Source organism: Choristoneura fumiferana, chromosome 18 (genome assembly GCF_025370935.1).
Source record: "Choristoneura fumiferana chromosome 18, NRCan_CFum_1, whole genome shotgun sequence".
Classification (NCBI taxonomy): Eukaryota; Metazoa; Arthropoda; class Insecta; order Lepidoptera; family Tortricidae; genus Choristoneura; species Choristoneura fumiferana.
In genome coordinates, this window is record NC_133489.1 from 14,086,393 (window position 1) to 14,106,937 (window position 20,545).

The 20,545-nt window shown below is 35.3% G+C and overlaps 2 protein-coding genes across 9 annotated transcripts in view; both read left to right on the forward strand.

Moving 5' to 3' along the window:
- LOC141437611 (agrin-like) overlaps window positions 1–20,545 on the forward strand; it is a 202,485-nt gene that overhangs the window by 120,071 nt on the left and 61,869 nt on the right. For 4 of the 8 annotated variants that reach the window (XR_012452400.1, XM_074101050.1, XM_074101052.1 and 1 more), the window contains exons 1-2: window positions 8,068–8,300; window positions 14,267–15,113. The exons of 3 other annotated variants lie outside the window; for them this stretch is intronic. Coding sequence is in view for 4 of the 5 variants with exons in the window: in XM_074101050.1 (XP_073957151.1) it covers window positions 14,324–15,113 (790 nt within the window). In the remaining variant the exon portion in view is untranslated. Of the gene's footprint in view, window positions 1–8,067; window positions 8,352–14,266; window positions 15,114–20,545 lie in introns of those variants that run through there. One more of the 8 variants, XM_074101051.1, reaches the window with a different exon arrangement.
- Window positions 16,202–17,350, forward strand: LOC141437792 (uncharacterized). The gene has a single exon (XM_074101306.1). The coding sequence runs from the start codon at window positions 16,302–16,304 to the stop codon at window positions 17,325–17,327; it is 1,026 nt and encodes a 341-aa protein (XP_073957407.1). The 5' UTR covers window positions 16,202–16,301; the 3' UTR covers window positions 17,328–17,350.

The window sequence follows — 20,545 nt, forward strand, 5'->3', positions numbered from 1 at the left end:
GAAGTTGGTTTTAAATAAGAATTTTGGCTATAGCATACTAAACATCATGAATGAATTGTTACAAGGCATTGAAGTAGAACTGCGATCGCAAACACATCGTGCAACAATTTATTTCTTCAAGAAATTTAAATATGCACCTATTACAACTCCTGACGTAGAAAAGTCATTCAGTGGGTTAAAATGGATATTTACAGGAAGACGCCGCTGCTTAACTGTTCCAAATTTAGAAAAGATATAAAAAAAATATTTCGAAAATCATATCAACTACTAAATTTACTGCAGGCAATTAATAAACGTCTTCGGGGCACGAACTAAAGTACTATTATAGTTTACGATTCACAGTGAGGTAATTATTAATTAGGCATAATATGATGTTTTGTCAGAATAACCTATCTATGAATATCTACTCTTTAGCAAATAGTTCGTGCCCCGAAAGCCCCGGGGTAATGTACTATCATATTAGCCACAATTATAGTAGGTAATTAAATAACGAATGCGACGACGTATCAAAAGGTAATAAATATGTAAATTGATGCGATGATTGATAAAATTAAATTGCATATGAGCTTCAGATTAACACTCCGACGAACGGAAAAGAATTCTTATAATCACTTTTTACGAGTACCTATTATGTTCTATTGTGCTAATAAAAAAAAAACCAGTCTATTTTTCTGGTTTTTCTGTGCATCTATGTTTCAGTTTGTATTTTCGATATGGGTTTTACGGGATGACCGTAAAAGTAACAAAATTTGGAGTTGAAATAAAAAATACAAAAATACTCCAAAAACCAATCTTAATTTGATTGCTTAGTTACGAAATCTCTTGTCCGTGTTAGCGGTTAGTTCCAATGGAATGCTGAAAGTTTATCGATGAGGGCTACAGCATAGATGTTGTTAGAGTCGCTGCTTAAGTGACTAAATAAGAAACAAACAATCTGAGATATGTGGGCATAGGAGAAATTCGTGTCTGTACCCCTGTCCAGTGGTGGAGTAGCGGTATAGCACGTGGCATGGAATGCCGAGGACCTGGGTTTGATTCCCAGCGCTGGTCTATTTTTCTGGTTTTTCTGTGCATCTGTGTTTCAGTTTGTATTTTTGATATGAGTTTTACGGGATGACCGTAAAAGTAACAAAATTTGGAGTTGAAATAAAAAATACAAAAAGACTGCAAAAAACAATCTTAACCCAAAAATATTTTCGATATAAACACTGTCACGAACGTATTATAGATTTAGTATATGTATAAATATTGATTTATTTGGTTTGTTTCTAATCCAGCAAGTGAATTTTGACCCACGTACTGTGATGTGATCGGATTCTTGAAATTCGGTGTGTACATACCTACTGTGTATGTGACAATAAGTATTGGTAGAAATTAATTTACTGTAATCAAAAAACTTGAGTGAAGAATGCAGTTTTTGCAAAAAAAAACTTACTGAAATTGTGTTCTTGCGAGGAAAAGTATCAAATAATTTAGATGCTTACATGACTGTCGTACTCTATTGGGTAGCGAATTGAAGTTCGCGAAACTAACCGTACTTAGTTTTTAATATGAAAGTTCTGCCACTAGGAATATTAAGCTGTCCCGGTTATTTAGGCAAAGGTCCGTTATCCAACAACGATCGGCCGGCGTCGTCACGTGGTGTTAATCGTCGCCGTAAAGGTTTACGTTCAGGGCTTAGGAAACATGTGAACAATGCACGTCGTTGCCGATACTTCGGTCTACAAAGGTGCTACCACATGGAAAGTCCAGTAAGTATATTTAAGTCACGTGTACCTACGAGTATTTATGATGTGGCAGCACGTTTACCAATTTCCAGCTTGGAACTTAGGACGTCTTGTGTTGCTGGGGTCGGTGGAAAGAGATGCACATAGCGACACAGATGGTATCTAAATTATGCAAGCTGCGCCACATGGTTAGCACGACTTGTTGCGACTTGAAAATTTAGAAATATTTACTCAAGATTATTTACTTAAGAGGCCATAGGTCTTGACAAGGTTTTGGTTTTGTAGGGATTGACTAGGTATTACGATGGCTAAAGAAAACTATTTAATAATGTTGCTAAGGATTATATTACGTACTTAACCGGAACAGTGAACCTTCATGACCCAATAAAACTTTTTCACGATAAATGTAATAACGACTTAGGTATTAGTCTTACATTTAGGTACCCTACTGGGTAGAAGTATCGTTTTTGGCCACCTTAAGACCGTTTTTGGCCAGTTGACATTTGAAGTAATATATAAAAAGTTATAGTATTAAAACAATATGTTTAGTGAGTTTACAAAAGTTAATACTGAAACGAATAATGTTTGTACTTAATGTTTTACTATGAATCAAATGGCCATAAACAGCACAGTGGCCACAAACGGTACTTCTGCCCTACTATAAATACATTTATATGAATATTGACCTCTAGTAAAGAAGTATAGTGGGTTTGTCTGTAGGGGGTATTCTCTGAAACGAAGAAACTGATTCAAAACATTCTTTGACTAGTAAAAAAATCCTAATTAACATAGACTAATGTGATATAAAATTTGTAAACGAAATGTTTGAGCAACTGTAGACTCTGACGGCAAGTGTGTCAGCACCTTTACCATAGCCGTAGCTTATTGCGGTCCTCTTACAAGCGTCTGGGGAAACTGTGAGCTGTTATTACAAGGAAATTTATGAGGTGAATTGCTCCTAGTTAGTTCCAAGTTCCCCGTAAACAACAATACGGAACTTATCCAATGTTTATCCGGAGCCTAATGTCACGTAAAAGTGAGAAGGCCTCGCGCTTGAAAAATTCGTGGGATGCCGTGAAGAAACTTTAACGTAACGAAGTATTAAGTAAAGTTGGTATTTGAGATATCGTTCGAATATTAAAAGTTCCTCGAAAAAGTGACGCGCCTTGAAACGCGAATTTATAAAATCAACTTTTAAGCGTGCAATCGAAGAAACTAAATCACGTGGCAAAGTACCTTTTCATAATCAAAATTAACTATGATTTCTTTGGCAGATGTCATGACATTAATAGTACAAATCAGGGACGTTACGGAGCTCCGATTCCATTTCTGTTAAATCAGAACTTCCGTTTGATATTAAACATCCGTTTTGGTTTCGGTTCCGTTACTTTTGAAACGAAAGTCATATCGGATGTCAATGCTTACTATGTGACTAGACATGAGCGGCGTACAAAACCAAAAACAAATAGAAGGCTAATTATGTAACGTTTCTGACACTCGTGCTGCGTCATCGGTGTGTGTGAACGTACCTTTACAGAGCGAGTGTTGTGTGCTACCCTACATTTGACAGTTGTAATGATGATGAAAACGCGGGTAGTTGTGTGCCGGTGTCAGTTTCGTCGGGTAGTCGCGCGAGCAGAGCGGCGGCGCGCAGTGCGCGTGTTGCAGCAGCCGCTGAGTCACGTTGCTCCGAAGACGAAGGGCTACGGATTAGCCCGAAACAGTCGAGCTAAACTCGATTTAAGACGTGAGTTATCCGGGTCATTATATTTAAGATGAGTGAGTCTCACGGTAGTTTCATGTTCAAAAGTTTCTGACACTCGGTATCACAATCTAATGACAGTGTTTGTATGCGGAAACTATCATTTGATTGTGATCGCGAGTGACAGAAACGTTACGCAATAGACCTCAGGCTTAGTAGACCCACCCTTAACATCTCGTCCACCTATTACTCAGGTTTCGATTCTGTTTCCGGTTCCGTTTTTGGTTCCGATTCCGTTTCTGGTTCCGATAAACTAAATTGAAAAAATTCTGGTTCTGCTTTCGGTTCCGATAAAACCACATCCGATACATCCCTGGTACCAACATTCCACCCTGGTACATACGTGATTCAGTTTTGTCGACAGTACACTCGCTTTGGTAAACATCGGAGCTGCCTACGCGTTCAAAAATTATCTGGAAACGACCGTATTGTCAATAATCGCGTAAGTGTGCGTTGAGACATTTTTAAGCATGGTCTAAGATCCGAACTTAAATCGGACTACACCGGCCTGATAATACAATGAAACGTATTTTATAATGCATTTAGTACTTATATTAGAAAATATATTAGTAATAGGTTTGCTAAATAAATCCTGGACAGGCTATTTTTTATTATTTTAAAAAATAATATTTTTAATTAATATCTTATATCTTTTGGTATATATAGTAGGATATTAATATTTTAAAAGTAGGCATAGTTAGTTAAGATCCGAACATTTATCGACCTTCCCGGTCTAATAATAGAATGAAACGTATTTTATAATTTTAGTATATCCATAGTCTAATATTATAAATGCGAAGTGTGTGTGATTGTATGTTTTTCCGTATTTCACGTCGTTTATGGGCCAGAGAGTACAAAGGCTACTTTTTATCCCGGAAAAATGCACAGTTCCCGAGGGAACAGCGCGTGATAACTGAATTCCACGCGAGCGAAGCCGCGGGCAAAAGCTAGTTAGAAAATATATTAAAAATGGGTTTGCTAAAAATAGTCTGTCCAGGATTTTTTAGCAATCCCATTATAATATATTTCCTAATATACTAATACTAAATTGAATATAAAATACATTTCATTCTATTATCAGACCGGTGAAGTTCGACTTAGGTTCGTATCTTCTACTTATAGCTCCGATGTTTACAATAAAGAATGATTACACGCTGTACTTTTGCATTATATTAAATGACGCCTCTCTCTCTCTCTCTCTCTCTCTCTCTCTCTCTAACATTTCAAACAATTATTTTAGACAACCCCGCATGCGAATATCCCACAAAATGTATCTATCATAAAAGCGACACAAGTAAATTTAGAAATGTATGCAAAGTCATCAATCTGTCCTGTTCGGTAGCTAAAATATGCGGTACGGGACAGTTGGTTGGGAACTTTTAACAGATTATTTGTCACAGGAAAAATATACGTTCTTTTGAAATAAAAACTCTTCGGTAAATTATGAAAGGCTTCTATCTCAACCCTATGTAATGGCCACTTAGAATCTTAGAATCTGGTGACCTCGTTACCTTTTAGTGTTTTTACTAAATCAAAACGGTCAGTGTTTTTTAGTTAACCTTTGTTTTGGCTACATGAACCTGCATTGTAAGTTATTATAGTTCATTCCTTACGTTTAGATGCTGCAACCTACTCGTATAATTAATACAATACTCACAAATGAAATAACATTTCATCATCATCATTCCCAGCCTATATACGTCCCACTGCTGGGCACAGGCCTCCTCTCTCCCCTCTTGAAAATACAAAAAGTTGAATTATTCACCATTTTTTGTCTTGGAATTACGTCGCAGTAATACTCATAAAGCAATTGCCTACTTCTAATCGGGCAAAAAAAACGAATGATGCTGTTCAAATGCTCAATAATAATAATAATATCTTGGGACAAATTACACCAATTGACCTAGCTCAAAACAATTTTTTAATGTTTGTTACGTAGTAAATTAAAAATAAAATTCGAATTTAAAGAAAAACTTAACGCGGTAACAAAAACCTACTTTCGTCTAGTTATTGCATAAAAGTTTATAAGCTCTTTCGTAGAGTAAATAATAGGCGTGTTCCAGTCATATTAGAAATGGAGCAGAGCGTTAAAATTAATAAAGTATACGACCTTTCACGAACAAACGGCTCTAACAGATGATGGAGTTCCGCTTCAAGCCATTTCACATGTGCAGTTTATTAAATTAATATGATCGATAGAGAGCCGACTGCCGGTTAGCATAGCAAATCTGGCACCTCCCAAGATCTCTGCGATATGGAATGGCGCCTGCGGTTCGAAAACGCCCTTCTGTCCATTATTAATTGCCTCGCGAACAAAAGCAAATGACTCGGTAGAGGTGATCCTGCGAGGGTGGGTCGACGTTATCCATTCAGGCACAGACGTCCGCGCGAAAGAGAAATGTTCATTCACGATAGGAGAATTTATGACTTTGATTTACGCGAGACTTTTCACGTGGCGCCCTCGACGGCGGAGTTGCTCCATAAATAGAGAAGGGTCACGGCTTGACGTTTTCGACGGTTCGTTATTATTGCATGTTACAGCCCCGCTTCTATGTCACTATTCAACTTCCATCGACCGTACTGAATTGTTATAGGAAGCGGAAACACTCGTATTTACATATTGACTTTCGACTTACTTCGGGATCATTATTGTGGTTTGAAATACCAGCTCGTTGTTTCAGTCAACCGTTAATTAAAATGCTTGGATATTTTTTTTTGTAATTTTACATCCTGATGACTTAAATTTTGACAGAAAACCGTGTCATCAATTTGAGATTTAAGATTGTTTTTTTGGAATCTTTTTGTATTTTCTATTTAAATTCCAAATTTTAACTTTTACGGTCATCCCCAAAAACTTTAATTGAAAATTCACGGTCACCAGTATTGGTGTAGCGGTATAGCACGCAGTACGGAATACCGAGGACCTGGGTTCGATTCCCAGTGCTGGTCTTATTTTTCTGGTTTTTCTGTGCATCTATATTTCAGTTTGTATTTTCAATTTGAGATTTTCCATATTGGCAGTGCTATTTTTCATCATGTCCAAAAATTATAGGAAATCTTGACTGTAAAACATCCTGTTGATTGTTTTGTGCTTTATATAGATCCAAAAAGAGAATAATTTCAGCAATATATATTTTTTAAACATAATATAATAGGTAATCAAAAAGTTGTGATGTATTTCTTAAGGTTAAAAATATGTTATTTTTGACTTCCGTTAACTTTAAGGGAACATTTAACATGTCAAATTTATCAAGAATTAAGGATAATTAATTGTGTGCAAACGCTCTTAATTTTGTAGGTTTTATAGTTCGTAGTTAAATTGTTTTTAATTTTCACGTATTTAGCAAAAGAAGGTTAAAAAGACGAGTTTTTTGTGTCTCGTTAGTACCACTCGTCAACTTTGTAAATTTTATAATTTTACCTGAATGTATGACAAAAAAGTTTACTTATTCGTTTTTTTTTTGATTGGACGATTATATTATCTATACCTATATATGAGTAGACGATTAAGATAAACACGGTGCATTTACTTAAATTTCATAGATATCCATATACTCACAAATAATTATTAGTTGCGGATATTTATTTTCCAGTACGTAACAAAGCGCCAAAAAGCGTTTATCCTTTGTCCAACTAAACAGCCGAACATTACGTAATAGTGCCAAGAATGTAAAATTATATCGCGAGTCAGCCACCTCGGAGTTGCCAACGAAAACATTATGTAAATTCAGATTAAAAATAAAGCGTTGTTGTGGCCACATTGTTCGGCCGCCGCCGCTGCAGTTAGGTAGTTTTATCTCACACAATTTCAATTTTTCATCTGCAGCTGTCAGCGAGCGGCGGCAGATAAGTAACGCTCGCGTTTGCGTCGCGTGCCGGGCATAAAAGTTTGTTCGCTCCACTTCCTCTTTATAAACTTTTTGTACGAGTCCGCCGCGATATCAATTGGTAATTCTTGCAATTTGTGCCCTTTCAATCAATGAAATAAGGTAGACGTTTAAGTAAGGCAAAACATTATCACACTTTGTTTTCTGTAATGCCTACCTATTAAATATTAAAATTTCTTTTTTATATCCAAAATAAGAAAAGTACTCAATATTTCCAGTTCAAGTAAGTTAATAACTTAAATTACAGCAAGATACATGAGTTTTTTTTTTCACATTACTCGTAGATGTTTCGTAGAGTTACTGCTACGACGGCGTAGCAGCTACGCCCACAGTTTTATTTCGACGGCACATAATTAATAATTTAATGTTAATTGACAATAATTGGTATCGGTTCCCATGGCTCCATTATAGTAGAACGTAATATAAATTGACGCTGTCATTGATATTATTGATTGAAAAGCACCCAAAAAGGCTTTCATTGGTAACCTTTAAGTAAATTATTTGCGTTATTTTACGGGCAGTTAATTAAAGCCGTACCTAGTTTCCAAGTTTGACATGGCCAAAGTTTTACACCGATAACAACATTAATGAAAAGTCGTCTGGATTTGGGTAAGAGTGGCGGTGACAGAGTCGGCGGCGAGAGGGCGGGCGGGGCCGGCGCGAGCGAGCGATGCCAGTCGGCTTCGCGCGCTCCGGACTGTACTACGTTCCGCGCGGCCTCACCCGCGATCTCCAACCCATCACGATCGCGCATTCCTAAAACAACTGACTGTTTACATTTGAAACTGACCTGCCTAAAATATGATTGGCTCTGAATTGCACAGGCCTAAATATGTGTTCAGTGCCACTTGGATGTGTTATGTACCTATGTGCTGAAGGCGCTCGTTCCGTTTATATGGGTGCACTGGCTCGACGCCTGACGTGGTTTGTCACCTACTTTCGATGATTAGAACGTTACTATGTGTTATTGCTAAAGTATGTTATTAAGATTAGGTCACAATAATGATGCTATTTCGCTACAGTATGGTTTTTGAATAACAATGTCTGTGAAAAATATTTTTTAAATGTTACGAATAAAAACTGATCAACTACTATATAATTTATAATAACTGCACATTTTGCTTGTTGAAACTGCGCGGTTACCACGGCTGCTTGCTCACTGCATTTACTGCTTGAAACAATACGCTGCGCACTTCACGGGAAAGTTTAGTTTCATAATGAAGTTTGAAATTCAATTTATCTAAGCCTTCTGCATTAAATCATAATTGATGATTTTAGTCGAGGTACTGCAGACATAATTTATAAAAAAAACAAATGACGATCAATTGTTACAATAATAAAAGTTAATTTAAGTGAAACGAGTTATGTAAAAAAAAAACTCACAATATTTAAACGATTCGGCTATTCATGATGCAAAAGTCAAAGCCTACATAAATGTTATACTATAAAGCATTAAAAATACTCAGAATAATTTAAAAGTGGGCAAGATAACCCTCTTAATCTTTTATGTAAACACAAATGCTAATTTTTAGCAGATATCTCAATAAAAAAAATATTTTTTTCGCCTTCGTAAAAGCACCCAGGCTCTTAACTTAATAGTATTAAATACGCAATTTTTTCAATGAAACACTGCGTACGATGCAATACAATATAATAACTCTTTATTTAACACCAAATAAATAAACATTTTGATCAGCTAAAACATATGAGAAATTAAACAGCTAACAAGATATTTAGTTGAAGTAGGTTAATAAATAAACCAATCAGATTATTCCTATGAAAGTTAACAACGTAAATAATAAGCTGCGGAATATTTATCGTTTAAAGTATAGCCTAAAAAGTCAACATGAAAGCTTTTTCGAAATTCAATTAAAACACGATACACAGGTCGCCCTTGATTCGTAACGTGGGCGGCGAAACGAATCTTGATAGAAGTATCCAAGTGATTCCGTTTGAGTCAAAGGCACTGAAACTTCTATTTTAACGTAAAAGTAAAAGATGCCGCTCATCACTCGCAGCTTTTTTTCGATGCCTCGCTCTAAGTGCTGCCTACTGTTCGCTTTCTCTATGAATATAATAAAGGTTATGAGGAAGTGTTAGCCCTCCGGGCATCATTTATTTGATTTTTGTTCATCCTTTCTTCATTGTATGTTAGGAAGCAGTACAGGAACCACATAATGCGGATATGTTGCTTAAATGTTATGTTCGATTTAAGAAATTCGATGATACTACCTACTAATTTACAAATTTTGTCGATAGCAATTGTTTAACTAATTCAGTGACATTAATTATTCTTTCTATACGTAAGAGAAATCACTTTACACTTGTAAATATACCATCTGAAAATATATAAGAATATTTTTTAAACATAAATAAATATTATTTATTTCACAAAATTTGAGGAATTTGCAGTACGATGCAATAATATTATCAAAATATGAAATTATATTAAAACATTTCCGGAAACTCAAATCTAAATCAAATCTTTTACCAACATGTTGCAAAAAAAAAAGATTATTTAACATAAAAAATACTGAAACACGCATTTCACTGAAGTAAAGGATACTATTCACAATGACATTTAATGCTAGATAATATAATGCATCAACTAACTTTCTAAGTAGGTAGTCTTATTTAGTTTAGAGTCCATACTTTGATCATTTTTTCCAAATTATATTTAAACTAACACATTAAAATTAAAGTATTAACCTTACGTAACAAAGTATTAGCTTAGGGTAGGATTACACGTATTCCCGAAACAGAAAAGTGCGTGTCATTTTCTGTTGTTTCAATGTGTTAAATTTCTTAGCTTGATAGTTATTTAATTTCAGCGAAGTATGAACATCCTAAATTTAGTAAGGTTAATTTAAACCATTGAGTTAATATATTATATTGTCCAGCATTAACTGAACCTGAAACACTTTATTCGTACTATGTTAAAAAATACTCTGAATAGAAACTAAAGTAAAATACGTTTAACGGTTCCTTTTGGTACACTGTTGACTAACCGCCGCCGCCCCCCGTGAATGCTGACACTGTGAACTTCAGATAAAAGGGAACGATATTTTTTGCTTACTTCCCTGCGTTCCGCCATTATTATTATGCTGGTAGATATACACTCGTGTTCTAAATTAAAGGTTCAAAGCAAAAAATATTCCCATAAACCTAAGGGACCTCTTTATGATGCTAGAAGTATATAAGTGAAGAGTTGGGGTTTTTACAGATTCATGTTGTCTTAATTTAGAACGTTACCTCAGAATAATGCGCGGTTATCACATGTGCGGTGAAAAATAAATTAATCCAGGCATATTAATCTTTCGTTTTAAGTAAAAAGTAATAAAATAAAAACATGTGAACCAACAATTAAATATTATAATAATTTTCTTAGCAGTTTATAGCCAGGGCTCACTGTGACAAGGTAAGGGAGTCACAAAAACGTAATTATGAAATGAAAAGTGGCATTGTAAAATAAAATAAAAGGAACAGCCGCACAAAACAAAAATGGAATCGGTCAGAAAATAGCAAACACGCCTAATACTCGGACTGATAAACTCCCCCTACACAGCAGTCAGGAAATTACGTGCTTTATCGGAATTGTAGCGTTCCTTCTGAACGGAAGCGTTGCCGAATTTTTTTATCCTATAAATGGGAGTGAATTACTTGTACTTACTACAGATTAATTAACAGACCATGTAAGATTAGAAAAATAAGAGTGGGTTGCACTCTTGTTTTTCTAGTAAGCACGTAAAACCATTTGATTGCCCTTGCGTAATAGTGGGAAAAATAAATTCCCGTTTTTAAGATTTAAATAATTTACTTGTCTTGAGTACCTACACAGCAACGCGTGAACAACCTTCAAAGAGGGTTAGTTTCCATTCAGTTATATTGTATGTTCACGTAATCAAACTATTCATATACGACCAATGCAACTTTATGTCACAACATTAAATTTATACTGAGACAAATTTAATTTTGAAGGTTTGTGCTAGCTGGAACGCGTTATATTAAGTAACTTCAAATGACCTCATTTATTACTAAGTAGAATTCCACCCACGCGACATTTCCATCGCTGCTCTTGACGTTTGTGGTAAGACATACTAAGAAATTGAGTAAAATTTAAGTGGATTAACATGATAAAGAAAACGTTAATTTAAAAAATATGTAAACATTTTTCTTTTTTTAAAGTATATTTCATATGTAGTACCTATAGAAACGGGAAATTTATAAATAAAAGTACGTCAACTTCAATGGGGATAAGTCAATTGAAAATTACCCTTGCTTTTGTGATACAAACATTAACCAAAACATGTTAAGTAAGGTAAGGTATATTGTTTGATTTAATTATTTATTTAGTTACTAATACAAAAATACAAAAGCTACAATAACAATAGTACACAAGTTGATATACTTAACAAATTGTGAAGAAAATATAGTCAAAACATCGCTTGTATCAGTGTAAAACTTCGGCTAATCACTCTTGTTTAAAAGCCTGTAAACTTTGATCAATTAAATTAAACTTCTCAAAGATTTCCCGTAAATAATACTTTAATACTGAGATAAGTTCTGTTGAGACGTTTTTGATTAAGACTTGAGAGCGGGAATTATTGAGTGTATTTAATTATTTCAAAAGTTTACAATGTCTTGAGAAATACATATTTATTTTTAAAAATATCTTAATTAATCTAACTCGAGTGGAGTTGAAGTTAGAGCTAATACTTTTCTTTGACAGACCTCTTCAGTGTCACACTGGAATAATGTGATAATCAAATGAATCAATGTAATTATTATTTTTATGCATGTCTCAGAAAGAAATTTGCAATAAAACGCAGCTGAAAGTTTGGCAGTTAACCCTCATTTGTTAAATTTAGGCAGTCTGTAAAAAAGTTTTTTTTTTGGCAAGTCGTTAATAAAATGGCTTGCTCCTAAAGCCTGGTGGATTAGCTGTCAACTTGGCCGGCGCGATGTGGCTGGCTCAGGCATTTTATAAAACTCCAAAATCAATCAGGCTGATAAAAGAAAAAAGTTTTTCTACCGGAAGCTGAACTAGGCTTCCAATACTGGAGTAATCCAGTTCTTATTAATTATTTGGGACGCTTTTAGTACCTTTCGGGGTTCTGTACCTATAAATAAAGGAAGGACCACTTTTAAGACTATCAAGCTTTTTGTGCTAGACGTTAAATTGATAAGAAAGTTATCAAAACAGAGGTAATTTTCACCTTCACAGTGATTTTTTGTTGAAATTGTACGTAGTAAATCAGAAATATAAAGCAATGCCGAAAAAAGAACTGCGTATATGATTTTTTTTTATCAACGAGTTTTTTAAGCTCTATAATAATTTTAAATAAAGTGTTACGAGTACCTGTATAAAATTATGGTGTTTTCGTAGCTAAAGCTATTTTAAGCGACTGCTAAGTGCGATCCCTGGAACACCTCGCAGAGGTAGCTGACTCTAGCATTCAATTCGAGAGGGTCTCTGTCACGAGCCAAACTGTCCTCTAACTTCTAGTAATGACTTTTGTTTGTTTTTAATTTGATTAATTGGAACGGATTACCCTATTTACAGCAGGGATTAACGGCAGTTCACGGGAAAGGTCGACGCTCTTTTATAAATCCAAATACTTCAAACTTCGATACGATACGAAATAATCACTGCGTTGTAGTTCGGTACGAGTATACTATTACGTTGAATCCAATTTATTTTCAACAGAGTAGTTGAAGCAGTAGCAACATTTTACTATGACTTCATATTAATTTATGCAGCTCAATTTCGATAATTAGTTTAATGACACCGGGGTATCCTACATTTAAACGGTTGATTAAATAGTATGGTAACAATGTCTCAGTATTATTAGACGATAATATAATTGCTAAGACAATAAAATAAACATCACCATCACTAACGTCTGCAAACGTGTTTACGTACATAGATAATCAAATGTCAACAACCTATTTTATGTACAGTTACATTGGTCTATAATTTGAAATTTAAACATTTAAACAGTTGGACAAATGCCTCTTTTGTCAACAACATCAGACTGATGCATTAATAACATTCTAACAAATTTTTGTTGCGATATTACTTTTAGAAAGAAAGAATGAAGACATTTATTCACTAACACAGAAGACACACATATATACAGCAAAATTTACAGAAATAAAGCAAAAAAAAAACAATAAACAAAATAATAATAAATAATCATAATATTTTACTACCTATATTGATTACCGCCAGTACATTTTTAATTAAGTACCTCAATCAATCAATCAATTTTTTGGGGTATTTCGAAACCCGTTATAGCAATTAATTAAAGAATAACAAGTAGCAATTTTACGGAGCACCCAGCAATATAGGCATTAAACATCAAAAGTTAATTATGGAAGAGCTACTCACACGCTATGAAGCAAATTAAGATAATTATTGGATCGAAAAGTTTACTTGAAACGTAACTCTTTGTCTTTCGTATTCCACTGTTCCTTAATGAAGTTATATAACTCTCACGTGTCAAAATCAGGAAAATAAGAACGGTTAATTTAAGTTAGGCAAGTTTATTTACCCACGCTGCTACTTCTTTGTCTACCTTCCTGCGCACGCGGGCTCGGCGGCGGCGCTTGTCGTAACACAAAAGATAAATATCGCCGTCGAACAAGAGAGGTAATTGAGATAAACAGATTCTACCCTATAACTTTCCGCTTGTGAATGTAACACGTAACAAAATCAACGAAGTTTATCCACTAACTTACATTTACCCTCTCGACGCGTTACGGTTCACGCATGACGTATTGAGTACACGTACACTCGTACTGTTTTGAAGGAAACAAACTTTTGAAATAACTTTACTTTTGCATAAATAGCATCATTATTTGATTTAAAATTGTTTCTCTTTCCACAGCCGTAATAATGTTTTTGTCATAAAAATAAGTTCAAATGAGGCGGCTAAACGATAAAGATGAACAGGCCGGGCTACGAATACACCGTGCCTTCAAACACTACTTATTACCCGAGCAGCAACCGGCCACCCCAGTACGACCGAGGCTATGGACAGCTTGCAGCGGGCCCGCTCTATAGCCCATCCTCGCATCCACTTTCAAACTATGCTGATGTGTATGAAGGCAATAACGATACCACTCTCCGGGCCGAAGAAAGGCATTGGTACATAGAAAATCATAAAAATTTGCAACCTAGTTACGAAATAAATCACGATAGTACTCCTCATGATGCCAATATTAAGAAAGAAGAAGAGAAAAAAGTTGAAGTTGTGCCCATCAGAAGAGCGGAAGCTACTCAGGCGCGGCAAAGGAGAAAAGAAGATCGTTGCTCATGTGAATGTTGGCCAAGTATAGACAATAATGTCGTTCAGGATGGTGCGAGGGATGAAACAACGAGGTCGTTATCAGGAGTTGATATGGTAGCGTCATATGGGGTTTATGGAAATCCTCAAGACGACGAGAGCTCTGGATTTGCACGGTTGTCCGAGAAGAATGCCGTTTATGGCCAGGGGAGCGAAGCTCCAGTGCAGGGTGTGATTGTAAACCAGCAGGGAAACAGTGCCGTAGTGCGGGCGACGGGACATGACAATACTTGTGGCAAGTGCTGTGTGTGGACCTCTAGTGCACCCGCGGCCAACACGGAAGACTATTGCTGGATACATTACTGTAGACCGGCCTTAATCGTCCTCCTGTTGTTGTTTTTTCTAGTCTTGTTGGGCGTGTCCACAGGGTTCTTATTGACTAATAACTGTAAGTATCAATGTCAAATGAAAAGTTTTAATCTTTCACGTTACATGCATGTTTTAATTTACGATATTTCAGATCATAGTTATTATTCGAAATGCTTGTAGTGAAAAAGGTTTACCGCCAATAAATGGAATGCTTTTACGATTTATTGTAAATTTATATCACATCTATATTTTATAATAAATAAATTCTTTAAAAAGCTTGATACAACAACTATGAAAAATATTATTATGTTTCGATTAAAACCATGTTTTTTTAGCTTTCAATGTAGGAAAACATTAAGTGCAGTAAAAGTACCTAAAGTCTGTAATTAATATAATTTCAACAACGTCCCTCTTATTTTTCGACTAAAATCCCCAAAGGTACAGGTGAAACTTGAAAATAAAGCGCAATTATTTTCCGCTACTTCTTCACATTACTCCAGGAAAACAACGTTACACAATTGTTATGAAGCACCCTACAATTTCACTTTCGTGATTCAGCTAAACATATTTCTTCCAAACAAACGGAGTTAGTGCCCATTCGAGATGCTGAGTCGAGAAGCTGCAATAAATCGCTTGCGGCACCACATCAACACCAGTAATAACTCAGTTATCAACCAGTTATCAAGTAACGTTAATTGGGTAACGTTACCATAATGTTAATTTATCAAGTAACGTTATAAATTAATACCGGTACAAGGTATTTTTACGATTTTACCGTTACGTAACATTACTTATAATGTGAATTTGGTAATTTAACAAGTCCCTCTAATAAGTCAATAAGGGTAAAATTGCATATGATCGTTAATTGTTAAAAATTTCAAAAAATAAAAAAGTGCAAAGCTAGTCAAAGCTGCAATAAATCGCTACCACATCAAATAACAGTTATCAGTTAATAAAACAAATGTTAATTTGTAAAATAATAAAACTTTCTTCAAGCAGGGTAACTTAGAATTAAAAAAAACCTGTAAAATTAAAAGAGACCATAAGAAAAAATTTAACTTAAAAAACCTAAAGCTTAAATAATAAAACAAAAAAAATACAACGAAAGGCTACAGGGGGTAATAAACTTAGAAACAGACCACGAAAAGAATCAACGAAAAGAATCATCGCAACATTAAACACGAGAACCTTAAGAACACAAGAAAGCCTACTAGAACTGGAAAAGTCACTAGAGAATATAAACTACGATATTTTGGGCATTAGCGAGATGAGAAGAATAGACGAGAAAATAGAAGAACACAAAAACTACATATTATATCATAAAGGGGAAACAGCAGGACAAAGAGGAGTGGGATTTCTCATTAAAAAATCCTTAAAAGAAAACATTTTGGAGCTAATTGGCCTTTCAGATAGGTTGGCAATTCTTAACATCAAACTATCTGGATACACGAAGATATGGACCATAATACAGGTTTATGCCCCTACTGAAAGTTCAGGGAAAAAAGACATTGAGGAATTTTATAATAACTTAAGCGACACTTTAAGGAAATATGATAACAACAACCTCATTATCATGGGAGATTTTAATGCACAAGTAGGCACAAGAGAACCAGGGGAGGAACTCATATTAGGTGACTACAGCTATGGAGATAGAAGTGCCAATGGACACAGATTAACAGACTTTCTAGTACAAAATAACCTGACACTACTCAATTCGATCTTTAAGAAAAATCCAAAGAGTAAATGGACCTGGGTATCCCCTGATGGAAAAAACAAAAACGAAATTGATTTTATAATCACAAATAAAGTCAAATATTTTAATGACACACACGTCATACAAAGTTTGAACTTTAATACTGATCATCGCATGGTGCGCAGCTGCCTTAAAAGGCACCCAACAAAAAACTCCAGAAAAAACATTAAAAACACCACAACATTGTCTCCAGAAGAGTATGCAAAGATAATCAATCCATCTGACATCAAGCCACTTCTAGAAATTGTAAACTCTGATAAAAGTATTTGCGAAAAATATGATTATCTAGACGAAAAACTCTCACAAATAAAGAAAACAGATACTAAAAAAGACAAAAACATTTTTAGTGATAGAACAATTAAGTTGCTAGAAGAAAGAAAGTTATTAATATCAAATAAAACCAAAAACAAGGATAGAAACAACATCACTAAACTTAGCAAACAGATACGAGAAAGTATGAGAGAAGACAGGAAACTGAAGAGATTTAAAAAACTGGAAGATACAATCAAAAAAAACAGGCGGAGTCAAAAAGGCTTTTAGGGAGCTGTGGGACCACGGAAAAGAATGGGTTCCTAAATTGAAAAGTGATAAATCAGGCCTTGAGACAAAACGTAATGAAATTCAGAAATTGGCTACAAAATACTATAGTGATCTCTACTCAAACTCAGACAAAGTCCAAGAAGTAGAAACCAACAGAACTCCACAAAATAAATATACGGATTTACCACCTATACTCAAAACAGAAGTAGAGAGAGCTATATACTCCCAAAAAATGGAAAAGGCTCCAGGACCTGATAACATATCAAATGAACTAATAAGAGGTACAGCTGAAGAACTGATTCCGATCCTAACAAGGCTTTTCAACGAGATTCTTAGTACAGGCATAATTCCACAGCAGTGGGGAAAATCTCACATCATACTACTGCACAAGAAAGGACCTAAGGAAGACATTAGTAACTACAGACCGATAAGCTTGATATCAAATGTCTATAAAGTCTTCGCAAAAGTCATTCTTGGAAGAATTACACAACAATTGGACGACAATCAACCCATAGAGCAGGCTGGATTTAGAAAAAACTACAGTACAATCGATCACATTCACACCATCAAGCAAATTTTAGAAAAAAGCAATGAATACCAAAAACCTGTTTATATAATATTTGTAGATTATGCTAAAGCGTTTGACAGTCTGAATCATGGCAAAATCTGGTCGGCCCTGGAAGACCAAGGAGTGGACAGCAACTACATTGAGATCATCAGAAACATATACAACATAAGCAAAGGCAGTATAAAACTTGAAACAATAGGAGACCAATTTCCCATAGATAGAGGGGTCAGACAAGGAGACCCATTGTCCCCTAACCTTTTTACAGCGGTGCTAGAGAATATCTTCAGAAATCTAGACTGGGACGGATATGGCCTCAATATAAATGGCTGTCGTCTCAATCATTTGAGATTTGCCGATGACCTTATTTTGCTTGAAGAAGACCCAAATAAAATACAAACAATGGTACAATCTTTAGCCAGCAAGAGCAAAGAAGTAGGTCTCCAAATGAATATCACAAAAACAAAACTGATGACCAACTCCACAGAGGTTGATATACTACTCGACGGAAATAAGCTAGAGTATGTACAAGACTATGTATATTTAGGACAGATAATTGCCCCAACAGACCAAATGTCAAAGGAAATAAACAGGAGGATTGCTAGTGGCTGGAAAAAATATTGGTCTTTGAAGGAAATAATGAAAAGTAAAGAAGTAAGCATAACTATCAAAAGAAAAACTTTTGATACTTGCATCCTGCCCTGTATCACATATGGGAGTGAGACTTGGTCCCTCACCCAGAATCACAGAGAAAAACTAGCCAAGTGTCAGCGGGCAATGGAGAGGAGCATGTTGGCAATAAAACTTAATGATAGAATTACCTCAACTGAAATAAGAAACAAAACTAAAGTTGTCAACATACTTACCAGAATTGACCATTTGAAATGGGGATGGACGGGTCATATGTTGCGTTGTAAAGCAGACAAATGGAGTAAGCAGGTAACACTCTGGTACCCAAGAGATGGAAACAGACAACGAGGGCGTCCAATAAGAAGATGGGAGGATGATTTCCGCCTAACCCTGGGACCATACTGGACCAGAGTTGCAGCTGACAGAGTCCAATGGAGGCAGTTGGAGGAGGCCTATGTCAAAAGACACACCGAACTGAGGGACATTTTATGATAATCAACAACATACACAAAAATAACTACCAGTTCGGAACAAAAAAAAAAAAGGCTATATTATAACAAGCCCTGCTTTATAATGTCATAATACTAACATCTCGAGACTTGATCACGACTTTAATGTTAGGAAAATTACCACGACGTGAAAACTAAAACTAAGTGCAAACTATTCAATCAAAATCAAAATCGCTTTCCAACACTTCAATCTACCGTGGCCGAAGAGGTTATCTTATCATTGTAAAATACTAAGAGGACACTAGCTAGATTTCCAAATTGCGGGGAAACTACTGGAATTAAAGAACCGCTTTAAATATTTATGGAGAGGTCGGCATGAGAAAAAAGTTTATTCTTACAAAAACCTTGAATTTTCTAGCTGTTGTAACATTGTAAGGTATCACTGAAACTTGTTGCTACAGTTATGATTGTAATAAACTAGAAATCTTTTTACTCTTTTCTAAGAATGCAATTTATTTGTTTACGCCACGTCTCGAACACAGCTCTGTAAATAGCGTTGTAAAAAACGGCCAAGTCAAGTCAGACTTGCACACCAAGTTTTCGTACATATTTTTAGATACCTATCTATTATAAAATATACCTACGCTTTAAACGGCTGTATCTATCAGGAGACCCACATGCTCGTTTGCCATCCAGTCTAATAAAAAAAAATCTAGTATCCAGTGTATGCTGTATCTTACTTTTAAGCAAAACGTTCGAAATGTGGGGTCATTATTAGGTACTGACTTCAAAATAAATAGAAAAAATGAAAGGAACATTGAGTATACTGAGATTTATCAGTAAAACAAACGTAATCACTAAATTTCATGTTCATACCTCAATGGGAAGTTAAAAGATTATTCAGCACTTGCAAAAATATGTTTTTTTTTTATCTACGTACCTAATGAGTTTTAAAGAACGATTCCCCGTACGATCGGACAGGTCAAAAATTTGGTTTACGCGCCCGTTTAGCTGTAAGTGTACACACCTTTAAAAGCTACAACCTTTAAAAACTTTTAACAATATTTTTTCGTAATTTGTGTGACTTCGGGTCAGCAAGAACAACAACAAGAATACGGTAAAAACTTGAAGACTAGCTCCGGGCAGATGGACAAACGGACGGACGGTTGGACGAGCACGCGAGTGAAAGACATCAATAGGGCTCTGTTTGGATCCTACCGATACGGAATTCTAAAGCACGAACTACATTCAAATCACCATAGATAGATAATATACGATCAAAAAATCCCTATAAAAACAAATACAAATACTTAAAGTAGTCAAGATATTCTGGGAATTGTTACCGGGACGTTGTACATTATACCTAGCAAAACGTATCTTTCCAATATTCCATACTAACAAAGTATTTATTCGAACAAAAGTCGAGGCCGTTTTTGTAAGGGTAAAGGTACCTACCTACTTCAAAACAAAAATGAATTCCTTCAATTCTGCGATCCTCCTCCAAATGTATATTCAGTTCCATGGTAAAACCGTCAGATTTCAGATTATTTAAATCATTTCAAAGTAAGAAAATT